Consider the following 18,260-nt stretch of genomic DNA (forward strand, 5'->3'; position numbering starts at 1 on the left):
ACAGCACTTACTGGAAACTGGATTGACTCTGATTCAATCTACAGCCTGCAGAGAGAAGACTTTCGCCCGATTGGTCACAGGCTGCCTGGGAAGCCACACCCACAGCACCAGACCAGCACCTTATTCCTGCCATCATTTAAGTACTCTGTAACTTTGTCTAACTTTTCCCTCACAAGCCCTCTTTGCGCCAACAATTCACTGAGCCCCTAGTGCTTTTTGACCCATGAAAGCAAGGCCCCCCCGCCCCCCGTTTTCTGCCAATTCATGGCCGGTGAAACTGCCACAGAATCAGAAGCTAAGAAATGTCCTGGGATCCCCAGGAATTCAAGATTAATCTCCAGGGCACCGTTTCTTCATTTTCGTTGGACACTTTCGAGAGTTATCAAAAGTATTGGAATTTGGACGGGGGGGGGGGGGGGGGTTGGGGAATGGCTGTTTGACCAATGGGCAAGATTCATCCAGTCGAGTGACAAAGACTCCGCCCCTTTTCTATTTGGCAGGGAGAGGCAGTGCATCCCAAAGGACGAACGAGCCGGACAGCCAATGGTGGGAGCGTGGGGGCGGGGAGGCTGGAGGTCATGTGATAACAGCCTCCGGGAATATGCCCAAGCAGAGTTGGCAACCCTCGGCAGGAGTGCCGACGGGAGCAATAGGGACACGAGAGTGAATCAGCAGAAAGCAGCTTTTACTGTGAATCTCTGATTTATAAGGACAGTCTCTGGTTCTCGGTGAGACTTCCACAATGATTAACTGCCATAATGGCTGACTGTATATTGCGATCCTCTAATTGTTCCGTCTCTCGCTCCTGCTCGCTCTCTTCTCTTCTCTTGCTCTGTTGGTGTCTCTGGTGATGACCCCCATTACGCCTGCTCCCATAATCTGGGGATCAAGAGTCCTCACCTTCTGCTGGTGGTGTCGCACAGCAGCTTGGCTGCATGTTGATGGTCCTGTCTATTAGCTGGTGGCTGGCTGGTCAGCTAAGTGTTGGAAGGCTAGCTTCTATTTACAATCTCTACTAACGACTTGGAAGAAGGGACTGAGTGTAAAGTAGCCAAGTTTGCTGACGATACAAAGGTGGGAGGAAAAGCAATGTGTGAGGAGGACACGAAAAATCTGCAAAAGGCTAAGTGAGTGGGCAAAAATTTGGCAGATGGAGTATAATGTTGGAAAGTGTGAGGTCATGCACTTTGGCAGAAAAAAATCAAAGAGCAAGTTATTATTTAAATGGAGAAAGATTGCAAAGTGCTGCAGTACAGCGGGACCTGGGGGTACTTGTGCATGAAACACAAAAGGTTAGTACGCAGGTACAGCAAGTGATCAGGAAGGCCAATGGACTCTTGGCCTTTATTGCAAAGGGGATGGATTATAAAAGCAGGGAAGTCTTGCTACAACTATACAGGGTATTGGTGAGGCCACACCTGGAGAACTGCGTGCAGTTTTGGTTTCCATATTTACGAAAGGATATGCTTGCTTTGGAGGCAGTTCAGAGAAGGTTCACTAGGTTGATTCCGGGGATGAGGGGGGTGACTTATGAAGAAAGGTTGAGTAGGTTGGATCTCTACTCATTGGAATTCAGAAGAATGAGAGGTGATCTTATCGAAACGTATAAGATTATGAGGGGGCTTGACAAGGTGGATGCAGAGAGGAGGTTTCCACTGATGGGGGAAGATTAGAACTAGAGGACACGATCTTAGAATAAGGGGCCGCCCATTTAAAACTGAGATGAGGAGAAATTTCTTCTGAGGGTTGTGAATCTGTGGAATTTGTTCCTTCAGAGAGCTGTGGAAGCTGGGACACTGAATAAATTTGACAGAAGTAGATAGTTTCTTAAACGATAAGGGGATAAGGGGTTATGGGGAGCAGGCAGGGAAGTGGACCTGAGTCCATGATCAGATCAGATCGTATTAAATGGTGGAGCAGGCTCGAGGGGCCGTATGGCCTACTCCTGCTCTACTTCTTAGTTCTTATGTTCTGGTCTCCCTTTCCTGTTCTGCTACAGGCCCTGCTTCAGCTCATGCTCCGCTGCTCTCTGTCTTGTCTCCTCTCCTCCTCAGCAGCTACTGCAAGTTTATAAACTAAAAAGCAAAATACTGAAAATCTGAAATGAATCCAGAATATGCTGAAAATACTCGGCGGGTCAGGCAGCATCTGTGGGGAGAGGAAGGTAGTGCACAGATCTATGACCTTTCATCAAAACCCACTCCTTCAAGATATCATGGGTTCATAATTCTCTCCACAGGTGCTACGTGACCTGCTCAGTGTTTCCAATGTTTAATATAAACTGTTATGCAATTTGGAATGATTGCTTACATGGTAAAACTCAGGGCCAGCACAACCATTAAGCGAACTAGGCAGTTGCCTAGGGCGACAAAATTTGGGGGGGGGGGGGGGCGCCAAAACAGTGGGGCGCAAAAATGAGTAAACAATAAAAAATGGTTTATCATCAATAATGCAGTTTTAACTGCCATCAGCAGGCCGGGGCCACTGCAGGGAGCAGCGCGTGCTGCTGAGGAGGGCGATGGCTGACCGCAGTGTGGGCAGGTACAGCAGGAGCGGAGAGGTCTGGACGAGGGATCGGCGAGAATTCATAGCGAGATGTGATCAGGGCACAGGAGAGGCGAGAGTTCGGGGCCCAGGGGCAGCACGGGCCAGCCCACACTGCTATATGTGCGTGCGCACTAGGTCCGTGCAGCAGAGCTGGTCTCCAGCGGTTTTGGTTAATTCTTGCCACTGGACCAAGGCCTAGCTCTGTCAAGCCCGTGTGGTGGCTGGTGTGCAATGGTCATCCCACGTTAAAAAATTCCACGCACAGGCGTCTTCCACCCTTCAGGATATAGTTCGGGATCCGGAACATCATTGAAACTCATCCGTTTTTGGCGTGGAAACAAGTCATCCTCGTTCCAAGGGACTGCCTATGATGATAAGTTTATTGGTTAAATCAACAAGAGCAGACACTGACGATGAGATCCAACACCGCCTCCAGTGCAGCCTTCGGCCGCCTGAGGAAAAGAGTGTTTGAAGACCAGGCCCTCAAATCCACCACCAAGCTCATGGTCTACAGGGCTGTAGTAATACCGGCCCTCCTGTATGGCTCAGAGACATGGACCATGTAGAGTAGACACCTCAAGTCGCTGGAGAAATACCACCAACGATGTCTTCGCAAGATCCTACAAATCCCTGGGAGGACAGATGCACCAACGTTAGCATCCTCGACCAGGCCAACATCCCCAGCATTAAAGCACTGACCACACTTGATCAGCTCCGCTGGGCAGGCCACATCGTTCACATGCCAGACACGAGATTCCCAAAGCAAGCGCTCTACTCGGAACTCCTTCACGGCAAGCGAGCCAAAGGTGGGCAGAGGAAACGTGACAAGGACACCCTCAAAGCCTCCGTGATAAAGTGCAAAATCCCCACCGACACCTGGGTGTCCCTGGCCAAAGACCGCTATAGCGGAGGAAATGCATCCAGGAGGGTGCTGAGCACCACGAGTCTCATTGCCGAGAGCATGCAAAAATCAATTGCAGACAACGGAAAGAGTGTGCGGCAAACCAGTCCCACCCTCCCTTTCCTCAACGACTATCTGTCCCACCTGTGACAGGGACTGTGGTTCTCGTATTGGACTGTACAGTCACCTAAGGACTCAGTTTGAGAGTGGAAGCAAGTCTTCCTCGATTCCGAGGGACTGTCTATGATGATGACTGTTTAAATGGCAGACTCGTGCTATTTTTAAAAATTTAATTATTGCTGCTGTTGCACATTTCTTAAGACATAAATGTGTACAGCCAAGTTAGTAATGTGTCACATAGTCTACATTCTCTTGCCACAGAAAGAGTTGGGCTTGTGGCTGCAATTGGTCTCCAGGAGCTGCGGAAGTCATGGGTCACTGCATAAAACACCTGGAAATAGCGAGGGAGGCGAGGACCCCCGCAAGTTTATGGTCCAGTTAGAGTAGGGGAAGGGTTATCTGACCCAAGGGTTCAGCGATGGGGTGATCTCAGTGGGATGCAGATAAGGACATAAGAAATAGGAGCAGGAGTAGGCCATTTGGTCCCTCAAGCCTGCTCTGCCATTCAATAAGATCATGGCTGATCTGATCTTGGCCTCAACTCCACATCCCTGCCTGCTCCCCATAACCCTTTACTCCCTTATCATTCAAAATTTTGTCTATCTCCAACTTAAATATATTCAATGACCCAGTCTCCACAGCTCTCTGAGGCAGAGAATTTTAAAGATTCACGACCCTCAGAGAAGAAATTCCTCCTCATTTCCGTTTAAGTGGGCGACCCCTTATTCTGAAACAATGAACCCCCCCCCCCGTTTTAGATTTCCCCACGAGGGGAAATATCCTCTCTGCATCTACCCTGTCGAGCCCCCTCACGTTTCAATAAGATCACCTCTCATTCTTCTAAACTCCAATGAGTAGGGGCCCAACCTGCTCAACCTTTCTTCATAAGACAACCCCTTCATCTCCGGAATCAACCTAGTGAACCTTCTCTGAACTGCCTCCAAAGCAAGTATATCCTTCCTTAAATACGGAGACCAAAATTGTTCGCAGTACTCCAGGTGTGGCCTCACCAACACCCTGTACAGTTGTAGCAGGACTTCTCTGCTTTTATACTCTATCCCCCTTGTAATAAAGGCCAACATTCCATGAGAAATTGAGACTTTGAGAAACCGTGGCCATGTAGACGCTTTACTTCCCATGCCTTCTTTGAATGAAGGGACAATCAGGAGCTGTGCACCTCGGGTATCCCAAGATATGCTTCCTGTGCACGCCGCTCCCCAGATTACAGGGAATAATTCGCTGAATTTCAACACAGTGAGGATGCAGAGGAATTTGAAGTTTAGGCAGAACCGGATGGGCAATGACCAGGGGCTGTGTCGATAACAGAGATTAAAAAAAAGGAAACAAAACAAAACAAATACAGCGCCTCTCGTGGCCTCAGGACGTCCCGAAGCACTTTGCAGCCAATGAAGTACTTTTGAAGTGTAGTCATCGTTGTAATGTAGCAAACGCGTCAGCCAATTTGCGCATAGCAAGCTCCCACAAACAGCAATGATTGGATCATCTGCACTCCCAGTGCTTTGCCGAGGGAGCACTGCACTGTCGGAGGTGCTGTCTTTCGGATGAGACGTTAAACCGAAGCCCCATCTGCTCTCTTAGGTGGAGGTAAAAAATCCTATGGCACTATTTCAAAGTGGAGGGGAGTTTTTCCCTGGTGTCCTAGCCAATATTAATCCATCCATCAACATCGCTAAAAGAAAAATTATCTGGTCGTTATCACATTGCTGTTGGTAGGAGCTTGCTGGTCGCAAATTGGCTGTCGTGTTTCCTACATTATAACATTGACTACACTTCAAAAGTACTTCATTGGCTGTAAAGTACTTTGGGACGTCCGGTGGTCGTGGAAGATGCCATATAAATGCAAATCCTTCTGTCTTTCTTTTTAGTGATGTTGGTTGAAGTATAAATATTGGCCAGGACATCGCCGAGAACTATGCTGCTCTTATACTCCACTTGAGAGAGCAGACAGGTCCTTGGTTTAACGTCTCATCTGAAAGACGGCACCTCCGACAGTGCAGCAGTCTCTCAGTTCTGCGCTGGGAGTGTCAGCCTAGATTACTTGCATAAGTCTCTGGCGCGGGACACAGTCTTCCCACTGAGCCGCAGCTGACACCAAAGTACTTTAGTGAAGGTCTGCTGCTGCACGCTGTTCCTGCTGAAGGCCCCGGCCTGCTAATGGTCTTGCAGGCTGGGACCGTGCCGATTTCGGGGCTGGGCCGCCGCATGCTGCTCCCTCTGATGGCACGCTCTGATGCGCGTGCTGCTGCAGGAGGGCGACGGCTGCGAAGTCAGGTCGCTGATTGCAGTGCGGGCAGGCACAGCTGGAGGGGCGAAGGAGCGGCAAGAGTTTGTAGAAGGAAGTGACCGGGGCCCAGGAGAGGCGTGAGTTCGGGGCCCAGAAGAGACGAGGGCCCAGGGGCAGCACGGGCCAGCCCACACTGCGATACGTGTGCGCACTAGGTCCGTGCAGCAGAGCTGGTCTCCAGTCGTCTTGGTTAACCCTTGCCACTGGACGAAGACCTAGCTTTGTCAAGCCCATGTGGTGGCTGGTGTGCAACGGTCACCACACGTTAAAATCCACGCACAGGCATCTTCCACCCTTCAGGATGTAGTTCGGGATCTGGAATATTAGGTCCTTCCATTGAAACACCTGTGAACTCATCCCTTTTTGGCGTGGAAACAAGTCATCCTCGCTTAGTTAGAATAAATACGAGGCTTGAGCAGTGGTGCAAGAGGGAGGGATTCAAATTCCTGGGACATTGGAACCAGTTCTGGGGAAAGTGGGACCTGTACAAAAGGGACGGTCTGCACTTGGGAAGAATTGGAACTGATGGCCTGGGGGTAACATTTGCTAATGCAGTTCGGGAGTGTTTAAACCAATATGGCAGGGGGATGGGAACCTATGCAGCGAGACAGGGTGAAGTCATATGGAGTCAGAAACAGATGCTAGAAAGGTAAAAAGCAATAGTGGAAGGTTGAGTAAACAAAGGCAAGAAACAAAAAGGGCCACACTACATCATAATTCTAAAAGGATAAAGGACGTTAAAAAAACAAGCCTGAAGGCTTTGTCTCTTAATGCAAGGAGTATCCGTAATAAGGTGGATGAATTAACTGTGCAAATAGATGTTAACAGATATGATGTGATTGGGATTACAGAGACGTGGCTCCAGGATGATCAGGGCTGGGTACTCAACATTCAAGGGTATTCAACATTCAGGAAGGATAGAATAAAAAGGAAAAGGAGGTGGGATAGCATTGCTGGTTAAAGAGGAGATTAATGCAATAGTTAGGAAGAACATTAGCTTGGATGATGTGGAATCTATATGGGTAGAGCTGCAGCACACCAAAGGGCAAAAAACGTTAGTGGGAGTTGTGTACAGACCTCCAAACAGTAGTAGTGATGTAGGGGAGGGCATCAAACAGGACATTAGGGGTGCATGCAATAAGGGTGCAGCAGTTATCATGGGTGACTTTAATATGCATATAGATTGGGCTAACCAAACTGGAAGCAATACGGTGGAGGAGAATTTCCTGGAGTGCATAAAGGATGGTTTTCCAGACCAATATGTCGAGGAACCAACTAGGAGGGAGGCCATCTTAGACTGGGTGTTGTGTAATGAGAGAGGATTAATTAGCAATCTCATTGTGCAAGGCCCCTTCGGGAAGAGTGACCATAATATGGTGGAATTCTGCATTAGGATGGAGAATGAAACAGTTGATTCAGAGACCATGGTCCAGAACTTAAAGAAGGGTAACTTTGAAGGTATGAGGCGTGATTTGGCTAGGATAGATTGGCGAATGATACTTAAGGGGTTGACTGTGGATGGGCAATGGCAGACATTTAGAGACCGCATGGATGAACTACAACAATTGTACATTCCTGTCTGGCGTAAAAATAAGAAAGGGAAGGTGGCTCAACCATGGCTATCAAGGGAAATCAGGGATAGTATTAAAGCCAAGGAAGTGGCATACAAATTGGCCAGAAATAGCAGCGAACCCGGGGACTGGGAGAAATTTAGAACTCAGCAGAGGAGGACAAAGGGTTTGATTAGGGCAGGGAAAATAGAGTACGAGAGGGAGCTTGCAGGGAACATTAAGACGGACTGCAAAAGCTTCTTTTGATATGTAAAGAGAAAAAGGTTAGTAAAGACAAACGTAGGTCCCCTGCAGTCAGAATCAGGGGAAGTCATAACGGGGAACAAAGAAATGGCAGACCAATTGAACAAGTACTTTGGTTCGGTATTCACTAAGGAGGACACAAACAACCTTCCGGATATAAAAGGGGTCAGAGGGTCTAGTAAGAAGGAGGAACTGAGAGAAATCCTTATTAGTCGTGAAATTGTGTTGGGGAAATTGATGGGATTGAAGGCCGATAAATCCCCAGGGCCTGATGGTCTGCATCCCAGAGTATGCATTGACAGTCATTTTCCAACATTCCATTGACTCTGGATCAGTTCCTATGGAGTGGAGGGTAGCCAATGTAACCCCACTTTTTAAAAAAGGAGGGAGAGAGAAAACAGGGAATTATAGACCGGTCAGCCTGACATCGGTAGTGGGTAAAATGATGGAATCAATTATTAAGGATATCATAGCAGCGCATTTGGAAAGAGGTGACATGATAGGTCCAAGTCAGCACGGATTTGTAAAAGGGAAATCATGCTTGACAAATCTTCTGGAATTTTTTTGAGGATGTTTCTCGTAGAGTGGACAAGGAAGAACCAGTTGATATGGTGTATTTGGACTTACAGAAGGCTTTCGACAAGGTCCCACACAAGAGATTAATGTGCAAAGTTAAAGCAAATGGGATTGGGGTAGTGTGCTGACGTAGATTGAGAACTGGTCGGCAGACAGGAAGCAAAGAGTAGGAGTAAATGGGTACTTTTCAGAATGGCAGGCAGTGACTAGTGGGGTACCGCAAAGTTATGTGCTGGGGCCCCAGCTGTTTACATTGTACATTAATGATTTAGACAAGGGGATTAAATGTAGTATCTCCAAATTTGCGGATGACACTAAGTTGGGTGGCAGTGTGAGCTGCGAGGAGGATGCTATGAGGCTGCAGAGTGACTTGGATAGGTTAGGTGAGTGGGCAAATGCGTGGCAGATGAAGTATAATGTGGATAAATGTGAGGTTATCCACTTTGGTGGTAAAAACAGAGAGACAGACTATTATCTGAATGGTGACAGATTAGGAAAAGGGGAGGTGCAACGAGACCTGGGTGTCATGGTACATCACTCATTGAAAGTTTGCATGCAGGTACAGCAGGCGGTTAAGAAAGCAAATGGCATGTTGGCCTTCATAGCAAGGGGATTTGAGTACAGGGGCAGGCAGGTGTTACTACAGTTGTACAGGGCATTGGTGAGGCCACACCTGGAGTATTGTGTACAGTTTTGGTCTCCTAACTTGAGGAAGGACATTCTTGCTATTGAGGGAGTGCAGCGAAGGTTCACCAGACTGATTCCCGGGATGGCGGGACTGACCTATCAATAAAGACTGGATTAACTGGGCTTGTATTCACTGGAGTTCAGAAGAATGAGAGGGGATCTCATAGAAACATTTAAAATTCTGACGGGTTTAGACAGGTTAGACACAGGAAGAATGTTCCCAATGTTGGGGAAGTCCAGAACCAGGGGTCACAATCTGAGCATAAGGGGTAAGCCATTTAGGACCGAGATGAGGAGAAACTTCTTCACCCAGAGAGTGGTGAACCTGTGGAATTCTCTACCACAGAAAGTTGTTGAGGCCAATTCACTAAATATATTCAAAAAGGAGTTAGATGTCGTCCTTACTACTGGGGGATCAAGGGGTATGGTGAGAAAGCAGGAATGGGGTACTGAAGTTGCATGTTCAGCCATGAACTCATTGAATGGCGGTGCAGGCTCGAAGGGCCGAATGGCCTACCCCTGCACCTGTTTTCTGTTTCTATGTTTCTATGCTTCGAGGGACTGCCTATGATGATGAGGTAGTGAAGGTAGAGAAGTTGTTGGCAAGAGATGAGGGAGACCTTGTTTATCGGACGATAAGCTACTTCTTGTATAATGACCAAGAGTGAGGAAGGGTTAGAAGAGCTACTCAAGTTTTGGACGGACTTAGTATTTACAGAGGAAAAACTGTAAATGGGACAATGGAGGGTCCCGTGTGTCCTGGAGGCAGTTATAGCAATGGAGGAGATATGCAAATTCTATTAACAACACCTTGCATTTAATAGCACCTTTAACATAGTAAAATGTCCAAGGTGTTTCACAGAAGCATTATCAAATGTTGACTCCGAGCTACATAAGGAGATATTAGCACAAAAGCAAAATACTGCGGATGCTGGAAATCTGAAATAAAAACGGAAAATGCTGGAAATGCTCAGTCGGTTGGGTAGCATCTGTGGAGAGAGAAACAGAGTTAACGTTTCGGGTCGATGACCTTTTGTCACAAAACTGACCTGAAATGTTCGGTTTCTTGCTCCACAGATGCTGCCCAACCGACTGAGCATTTCCAGTATTTTCTGTTTTTAATTAAGGAGATATTAGGACAGGTGACCGAAAACTTGGTCAAAGTGATAGGTTTTAAAGAGGAGAGAGAGAGGGGTGGAGAGTTTGGGGGGTGGGGGAGGAGGGAGGGGAGGGAAGTCCAGAGGTTTGGGCCTAGACAGCTGAAGGTATGCCCACCCATGTTGGGGGCGAAGGGAATTGGGATGTGCAAGAGGGCGGAAGAGACGGTCAAGTAAGATCAGTTCGCAGAAGTAGCGGAGATAAACACTGGGAGGGAACAAAAACCAAACCACAGAATCAAACACGCACATGTCTGGCAGCGACCCTGGAGGACCCGACGACCTTTCCGTCTGCATCCAACACGGAGATCCCTTCCTCCAGCTCGCTGTGCCTCATCAGCACTACGTTGCAGACATTGGCAGTCGCTGCAGGAAAACAAAACACAGACAGCACTCAGCAATATTCAGAGCAAGTCAGGCACTTGCAACATACGGCAATCTGGAAAAGGAATCATAGAATGATAGAATTGTACAGCACATCATGCCTGTGCTGGTGGCAGCAATTCTCTACAATATATGTAGGCTCTGCTATTCATCTACATTTATTTATAGAAGGTCTCCTATGTCCCTATAATATACATAGGAGCTGTTAGTCTCTATAATATACACAGGGGCTGCTATTCTCTATAATGTGCAGAGAGAGTCAGAGAGAGAGAGAGAGAGAGAGAGAGAGAGAGAGAGAGAGAGAGAGAGAGAGAGAGGAGTGCAAGAGAAAAAGCAAGGGACAACATAACAGACTACATCAATTACACACCCGTTGTATTTTTAGTTCAAATTATAGATAATCAATAAATAAAGGAAAACATATTAAGCTGAGATTTGCCTGCCCTAGCCTTTGCCCCTGCCAAATCTTGCGAGGGTTGTGGGGAGGTCCCGATGGTTTTGGCTGGGTCATGGCAAAGTGTGCTCCCCGTCATACTAAGAGGGATGGAAATCCAGTAACGAGTCCCGAGCTGGTCTTTGCCAGGCCCCGCTCCACCAAAAGAAAGATTTAGGTGCCCTCCCCCCAGATAAAATAAACTTACTTTCTTTGTCATCTTTAGGGGTCCAGGTCATGATCTTGGCCAAAGCCCAGGTGGGTCCTGTAACTGCCAGTATGCCTGGTGTTATACAGTCTCCCCGAGTAGGTATGGGGCATGGGACCTCCAATACTCAGTCTTTGCCCAGACCCAGCCCCTGACGTCAATGGCCTTGCGAGGTCGACATGGCCTCCAAGAAACTTGGGTGCGAAGTGAGGACCAAACATAACCAGGTTCCAGCCTAATTTCTGACAGACTCCCACTAACATTTTGGTGAGAATCTATCATATTGGCCATAGATTCTTTGCCCAAAGCCTCTTTCCTCAACCTAATTGGAGTTCTGTTCAAGAAACACAACAAATCAATTTATTTTCAAAGCAAACAGAAAGCCTCGAATTATTACTTGATTAGCATGAAGTCTTCTGTTGATAGTTAGAAAATATAAACATTCCAGTAAGAACATAGAGACAGAGACAACGAGTCACGAGAGAGAGAGAGAGGGAGAAATACACACAGATACACAATAGTTTTTTGCTCATACAAATTTAAATGTTTTGAAATAAGTGTGTTGAATTTTGACAGAAACAGAAGGCATTGATTTATCCTGAATATCCCGTGTTCTGTTGATAATTGGAAAATGTAAACATTCTAATTACTGAGACAGAGACGCAAATTGCAATCGGAGTCTTACGATGGAGTTGAGCTCGAAGATCAGCCATGATCTTATTGAATGGCGCAGAAGGCTAGAAGGGCTGAATGGCCTATTTCTGCTTTTTATTTCTTATGAGTGTTTCCACTTGTGGGGAAGAGCAAAACATCAATATAAGACAGTCGCTAAGAAGTCAGATAGGGAATTCAGAAGAAATGTCTTTACCCAGAGAGTGAGAATGTGGAAGGGAGTGGTTGAAGCAAATAGTATAGACGCACTTAAGGGGCCGTTAAATCGTCAAATGGATTTGGGTGTGTGGGGATGGAAAATCCGGAGTCGGGCTGGGCCATTGAATGGGGGGGGGGCGGAAAGAGGGGCTCGGGGGAATTGGACAGACGATGAGGAGGGTGGGTGTAGAGGATCGAATGGGAGGGGTGGTTTGCGGGGATAGGTGTAAAGGCACTTGCCTCCTGGATCCAGCAGTCCCCATCTTGCTGTATCTGCCAGGTTTCACAAATTGTTTGAAACCCATCCACATGCAGTTAAAAACAGAATGGCAGTTTAAAAAAAAAGAGGCTTCCAGCCTCATTATAATATTTAAATTGACGCTCCACCCACCTGGGAACGGGTTGGTCTCCCTCCTCGGTCCTGCCTCCGTTATAACCGGATGTGGGCGGAGTGGAGGCTGGATCAGGTCGGGAACCACATTTTTAATAATTTAACTTCCCCCGCGCTCCAACCTCACCCGTTTTTTAGGGTAAAAAATCCCCCCAGAGTGTGTGTGAAAGAGAGACTTGTATTTACATAGCGTCTTTCACGATCACCAAAGTGCTTTCTAACCAATGAAGTGCTTTTGCAGTGCAGTCACTGTTGTAATGTATGAAATGCAGTAGCCAATTTGCGCACAGCAAACTCCCACAAACAACAATGTGATAATGACCAGATAATTTTTTAAGTGATGTAGATTGTGGGATGAATATTGGCCATGACACTGGGGGATAACTCCCCTGCTCTTCTTCAGCAGACCGGGCCTCGGTTTAACGTCTCATCCGAAAGACGGCACCCCCCCAGCACTGCAGTCGAGGGTCAGCCTAGATTTGTGTGTTCAGGTCTCTGGAGTGGAACTTGAACCCACAACCTTCTGACTCAGAGGCAAGTGTGCTGTCCACTGAGCCACGGCTGACACAAGAGCGTGCGTGCGTGTGCACATGCAGCCTATGGGGGCAATTACTGCATTGATCTTCCAGCCGATTATAAAACCTAAATCATTAGGCAGGAGAGGGTTAATTATCACATAAGCAAACAAATTAATTAGCGCACGAGCCCACAATCAGGCCTCCCCCAAGGCTTTCACAACACAGGACGCCTCTGAGCACTCTTGACGACAGCTGCTGGTACGTGCCTGTGAATGGAAGCCAGGCCAGCTCTCCTCCACGCCTGTGATGACAAAACGTTCTGGAACTCGCAGTTTTCCAAAGCAGTAAACTGTGTGTAGCTCCGAGGAGCGTTCGACTGACAGAAATAAATATTAACAAAGGCCTAGATATCGCCTGCGGAGCAAACCCAACACCGAGTGAAACTCCAAGGGACAGCAGCTTGAGCTCCTGGTATTTACCAAGAGCACAGGAAGGAACGCACAGAGCGGTGAGAATGTGGAACTCGCTACCACATGGAGAGGTTGAGGCGAATAGCAGAGATAAAAGAAAGACTTGGATTTATATAGCGCTTTCGCAATCATCATCCATCATCATCATAGGCAGTCCTTCGGAATCGAGGAAGACTTGCTTCCACTCTAAAAGTGAGTTCTCAGGTGACTGTACAGTCCAATACGGGAATTACAGTCTCTGTCACAGGTGGGACAGACAGTGGTTGAAGGAAAGGGTGGGTGGGACTGGTTTGCCGCACACTCCTTCCGCTGCCTGTGCTTGCTTTCTGCATGCTCTCGGCGACGAGCTCAGCGCCCTCCCGGATACTCTTCCTCCACTTAGGGCAGTCTTTGGCCAGGGACTCCCAGGTGTCAGTGGGGATGTTGCACTTTATCAAGGATGCTTTGAGGGTGTCCTTGAAGCATTTCCTCTGCCTACCTGGGGCTCACTTGCCGTGTAGGAGTTCCGAGTAGAGCACTTGCTTAGGGAGTCTTGTGTCGGGCATGCGGACAATATGGCCCGCCCAACGGAGCTGGTCGAGTGTGGTCAGCGCTTCGATGCTGGGGATGTTGGCTGATCGAGAACACTGACGTTGGTGCGTCTATCCTCCCAGTGGATTTACTGGATATTGCAGAAGCAGCGCTGGTGGTACTTCTCCAGCGCTTTGAGGTGTCTGCTGTATATAGTCCACATCTCTGAGCCATATAGGAGGGCAGGTATCACTACTGCCCTGTAGACCATAAGCTTGGTGCCAGCTTTGAGGTCCTGGTCTTCAAACACTCTCTTGCTCAGGCGACCGAAGGTTGCGCTGGAACACTGGACATCTCAAAGCGCTGTACAGTCAATGAAGTACTTTTGGAGTGTAGTCACTGTTGCAATGTGGGAAACGCAGTAGCCAAATTGCACACAAGCAAGCTCCCACAAACAGCAATGAGATAATATTTTTTTTGTTATTTTGATTGAGAGATAAATATTGGCCAGGACACCAGGGATAACTCCCCTGTTCTTCTTCGAAATAGTGCCATGGGATCTTTTACGTTCACTTTGGAGCACACAGGGCCACGGTTTCACGTCTCATCCGAATGACGGCACCTCCGACAGGGCAGCATTCCCTCAGTACTTCACTGGTTAGATGCAGGAAGAATGTTCCCAATGTTGGGGAAGTCCAGAATCATGGGTCACAGTCTAAGAATAAGGGGTAAGCCATTTAGGACTGAGATGAGGAGAAACTTCTTCACTTAGAGAATTGTGAACCTGTGGAATTCCCTACCACAAAAAGTTGTTGAGGCCAGTTTGTTAGATATATTCAAAAGGGAGTTAGATGTGGCCCTTACGGCTAAAGGGATCAAGGGGTATGAAGAGAACGTAGGAATGGGGTACTGAAGGAATGATCAGCCGATCATATTGAAGGGTGGTGCAGGCTCGAAGGGCCGAATGGTCTACTCCTGTACCTACTTTTCTATGCTTCTATGTAGTGTCAGCCTAGATTTTTTTGTGCTCAAGTCCCTGGAGTGAGACTTGAAGCCACAACCTTCTGACTCAGAGGTGAGAGTGCTACCCACTGAGCCACAGCTAACACTTAAAAGGAAGTTAGATAAGCACATGAGGGAGAAAGGAATAAAAGGATATGTTGACAGAGTTAGACGAAGAGGAGTAGGAGGCTCGTGTGGAACAAACACTGGCACAGACCGGTTGGGCCGAATGGCCTCTTTCTGCGTTGTAGATTCTATGGAACACAGCAGAATTAAAGCGGTCTTATCGATCTTGAAAGAAAAAAAAAACTCATTTTCTGAGACACCATGATGAATGTATAATTTTGGAAGATTAGAGTAGAAGAGGAAAGAGAAGATTTGATGTAGGTTATCACTCCTTACTGTACTTTTTGATTGGAGCAGACTGAATAAAATAACATTTATATAGCGCCTTTAACATAGTAAAACATTGCAAGGCGCTTCGCAGCAGGGTTACAGGCAAAACAGATACGTTTGACTCCAAGCCACAAAAGAAGAAATTAAGGCAGATGACCAAAAGCTTGGTTAAAGAGGTAGGTTTTAAGGAGCGTCTTAAAGGAGGAAAGAGGTGGAGAGGTTTAGGGAGGGAGTTCCAGAGCTTAGGTCCCAAACAGGTGAAGACACGATGGTTGAGCAGTTATAATGAGGGATGTTCAAGAGGGCAGAATTTGAGGAGCGCAGACATCTCGTGGGATTGTAAGGCTGAAAAAGAATCATCAAAGGCAGTCCCTTGAAATCGAGGAAGGCTTCCACTCTAAAAATGAGTCCTTAGGTGGCTGAACAGTCCAATACGAGAGCCACAGTCCCTGTCACAGATAGTCGCTGGGGGAAGGGTGGGTGAGGCTGGTTTGCCGCACGCTCCTTCCGCTGCCTGCGCTTGTTTTCTGCATGCTCTCGACGATGAGATTCGAGGTGCTCAGCGCCCTCCCGGATGCACTTCCTCCACTTAGGGCGGTCTTTGGCCAGGGACTCCCAGGTGTCAGTGGGAATGTTGCACTTTATCAGGGAGGCTTTGAGGGTGTCCTTGTAACGTTTCCTTTGTCCACCTTTGGCTCGTTTGCCATGAAGAAATTCCGAGTAGAGCGCTTGCTTTGGGAGTCTCGTGTCTGGCATGGGAACAATGTCACATGCCATGTGAAAAAGATTACAGAGATAGGGAGGGGCGAGGCCATGGAATGATTTGTAAACAAGGATGAGAATTTTGAAATCAAGGTGTTGTTTAACCAGGAGTCAATGTAGGTCAGCGAGCACAGGGGGTGATGGGTGATCGTGACTTGGTGCGAGTTAGGACACGGGCTGATGAGTTTTGGATGATCTCAAGTTTACGTGGGGGGGGGATATGTGGGAGGACATAGAAAATAGGTGGAGTAGGCCATTCGGCCCTTCAAGCCTGCACCGCCATTCAATGAGTTCATGGCTGAACATGCAACTTCAGTACCCCATTCCTGCTTTCTCGCCATACCCCTTGATCCCCCTAGTAGTAAGGACTTCATCTAACTCCTTTTTGAATATATTTAGTGAATTGGCCTCAACAACTTTCTGTGGTAGAGAATTCCACAGGTTCACCACTCTCTGGGTGATGAAGTTTCTCCTCATCTCGGTCCCAAATGGCTTCCCCCTTATCCTTAGACTGTGACCCCTGGTTCTGGACTTCCCCAACATTGGGAACATTCTTCCTGCATCTAGCCTGTCTAAACCCGTCAGAATTTTATATGTTTCTATGCGATCACCTCTCATTCTTCTAAATTCCAGTGAATACAAGATGTTACAGAATGGACAGATCAGGCTTCTGCCCCACCTTCAGTTGGCACTGAACCCCAGGCAGTGATCTGCAGTCTGATCACCTCCTCGCTGCCTTGGGCATTCCGAACAGGACGGAGCCTTGCACGTCGCAAGCTGTTCAGCATAGATTCCGATTAAAATGCACTTAAATTGACTGGACTTGCATAAGTTGGGTCTGGCCCTAAGTGGAGAGATTATCCATTGAGGCATGAAAACTTTGAAGCACAGAGATAGCATTCCATCTATATCAGATAGACCAAAATAATAAACCATCTTCACCTTACAGATTCCAGCCTGTAACTCACTTACAAATCTATGAGTAATGCGTACAATTTGTTTAACTTTTTCTGTGCTTGGAAGAGGTGAGAGCAGCCATCTCGACATCGAGGCAGCGCTCGACTGAGCACGGCAGCCCGTGAAATAACCCTGCAAGTGGCTGGAGTCATGCTTGGTGAATGGGAAGATGGTCGCGGTGGTCGGAGGACACTCATTGCAGCCCTCCAGGACATCCCTGCAGGAGTTCTCCAGTGAACTGTCCTCTGCTCAACTGCTTCATCAATGACCTTCCTTCATCATAGGGTCAAGGGTGGAGCCGTTTGTTAATGATTGCATGGTGTTATAGATTTCCGGGCTGGGCCGCCACACGCACGCGGTCCCGGCCTACAAGACCATCAGTAGGCCGGGGCCATTAGAGGGAGCAGCGTGCAGCGGCATACTACTGCAGGGAGCAGCGTGCTGCTGCAGGAGGGCGATGGCTGATTGCAGAGCGGGCCGGTACAGCTGGAGCGGCGAGGTCGGGGCGAAGGAGCGGCGAGAGATTGTAGAGGAATGCGATCGGGGCCCAGGAGAGGCAAGAGTTCGGGGCCCAGAAGAGCCGAGGGCCCAGGGGCAGCATGGGCCAGCCCACACTGTGATATGTGGGCGCACTAGGTCCGTGCAGCAGAGCAGGTTTCCAGTCGTCCTGGTTAACCCTTGCCACTGGACCAAGACCTAGCTCTGTCAAGCCCGTGTGGTGCTGGTGTGCAACGGCCACCCCACGTTAAAAAAAAAATCCATGCACAGGCATCTTCCACCCTTGAAGATGTAGTTCGGGATCCGGAATATCATTGAAATACCTGTCAACTCATCCGTTTTCGGCATGGAAGCAAGTCATCCTCGCTTCGAGGGACTGCCTATGATGATGGTGTTGTAGAAAAATGCAGCACAGGCCATGCAGCCCATCATGTCTGTCGGTTTTTTGAAAGATCTATCCAACTATTCGCACTCCCTTGTTCTTTCCCCACAGCCCTGCACATTTTTCCTTTTCAAATATATATACAATTCCCTTTTGAAGGTTATTACTGAATCTGCTCCCTTTCAGACAGTGCATTCCAAATCGTAACACGCTGTATAAAAAATATTCTCATCTCCACACTGATTCTTAAGCCAATTATTTTAAATCTGTGCGCTCTGGTTACTGATCCACCTGCCAGTGGAAACAGTTTCACCGTATTTTCTCTATCAAAAGCCCTCATGATTTTGAATACCTGGATGAAATCTCCCCGTA

General features: G+C 47.8%; 1 protein-coding gene across 3 annotated transcripts in view; it reads right to left on the bottom strand.

Moving 5' to 3' along the window:
• Positions 1 to 18,260, bottom strand: part of LOC139235634 (sideroflexin-5-like) — a 223,710-nt gene that overhangs the window by 90,838 nt on the left and 114,612 nt on the right. For all 3 annotated transcript variants that reach the window (XM_070866692.1, XM_070866687.1, XM_070866700.1), the window contains exon 11: positions 10,358 to 10,473. In XM_070866692.1, the coding sequence (XP_070722793.1) occupies positions 10,358 to 10,473 (116 nt within the window). The remainder of the gene's footprint in view (positions 1 to 10,357; positions 10,474 to 18,260) is intronic.

This window comes from Pristiophorus japonicus, chromosome 2 (assembly GCF_044704955.1).
Source record: "Pristiophorus japonicus isolate sPriJap1 chromosome 2, sPriJap1.hap1, whole genome shotgun sequence".
Lineage (NCBI taxonomy): Eukaryota > Metazoa > Chordata > Chondrichthyes > Pristiophoridae > Pristiophorus > Pristiophorus japonicus.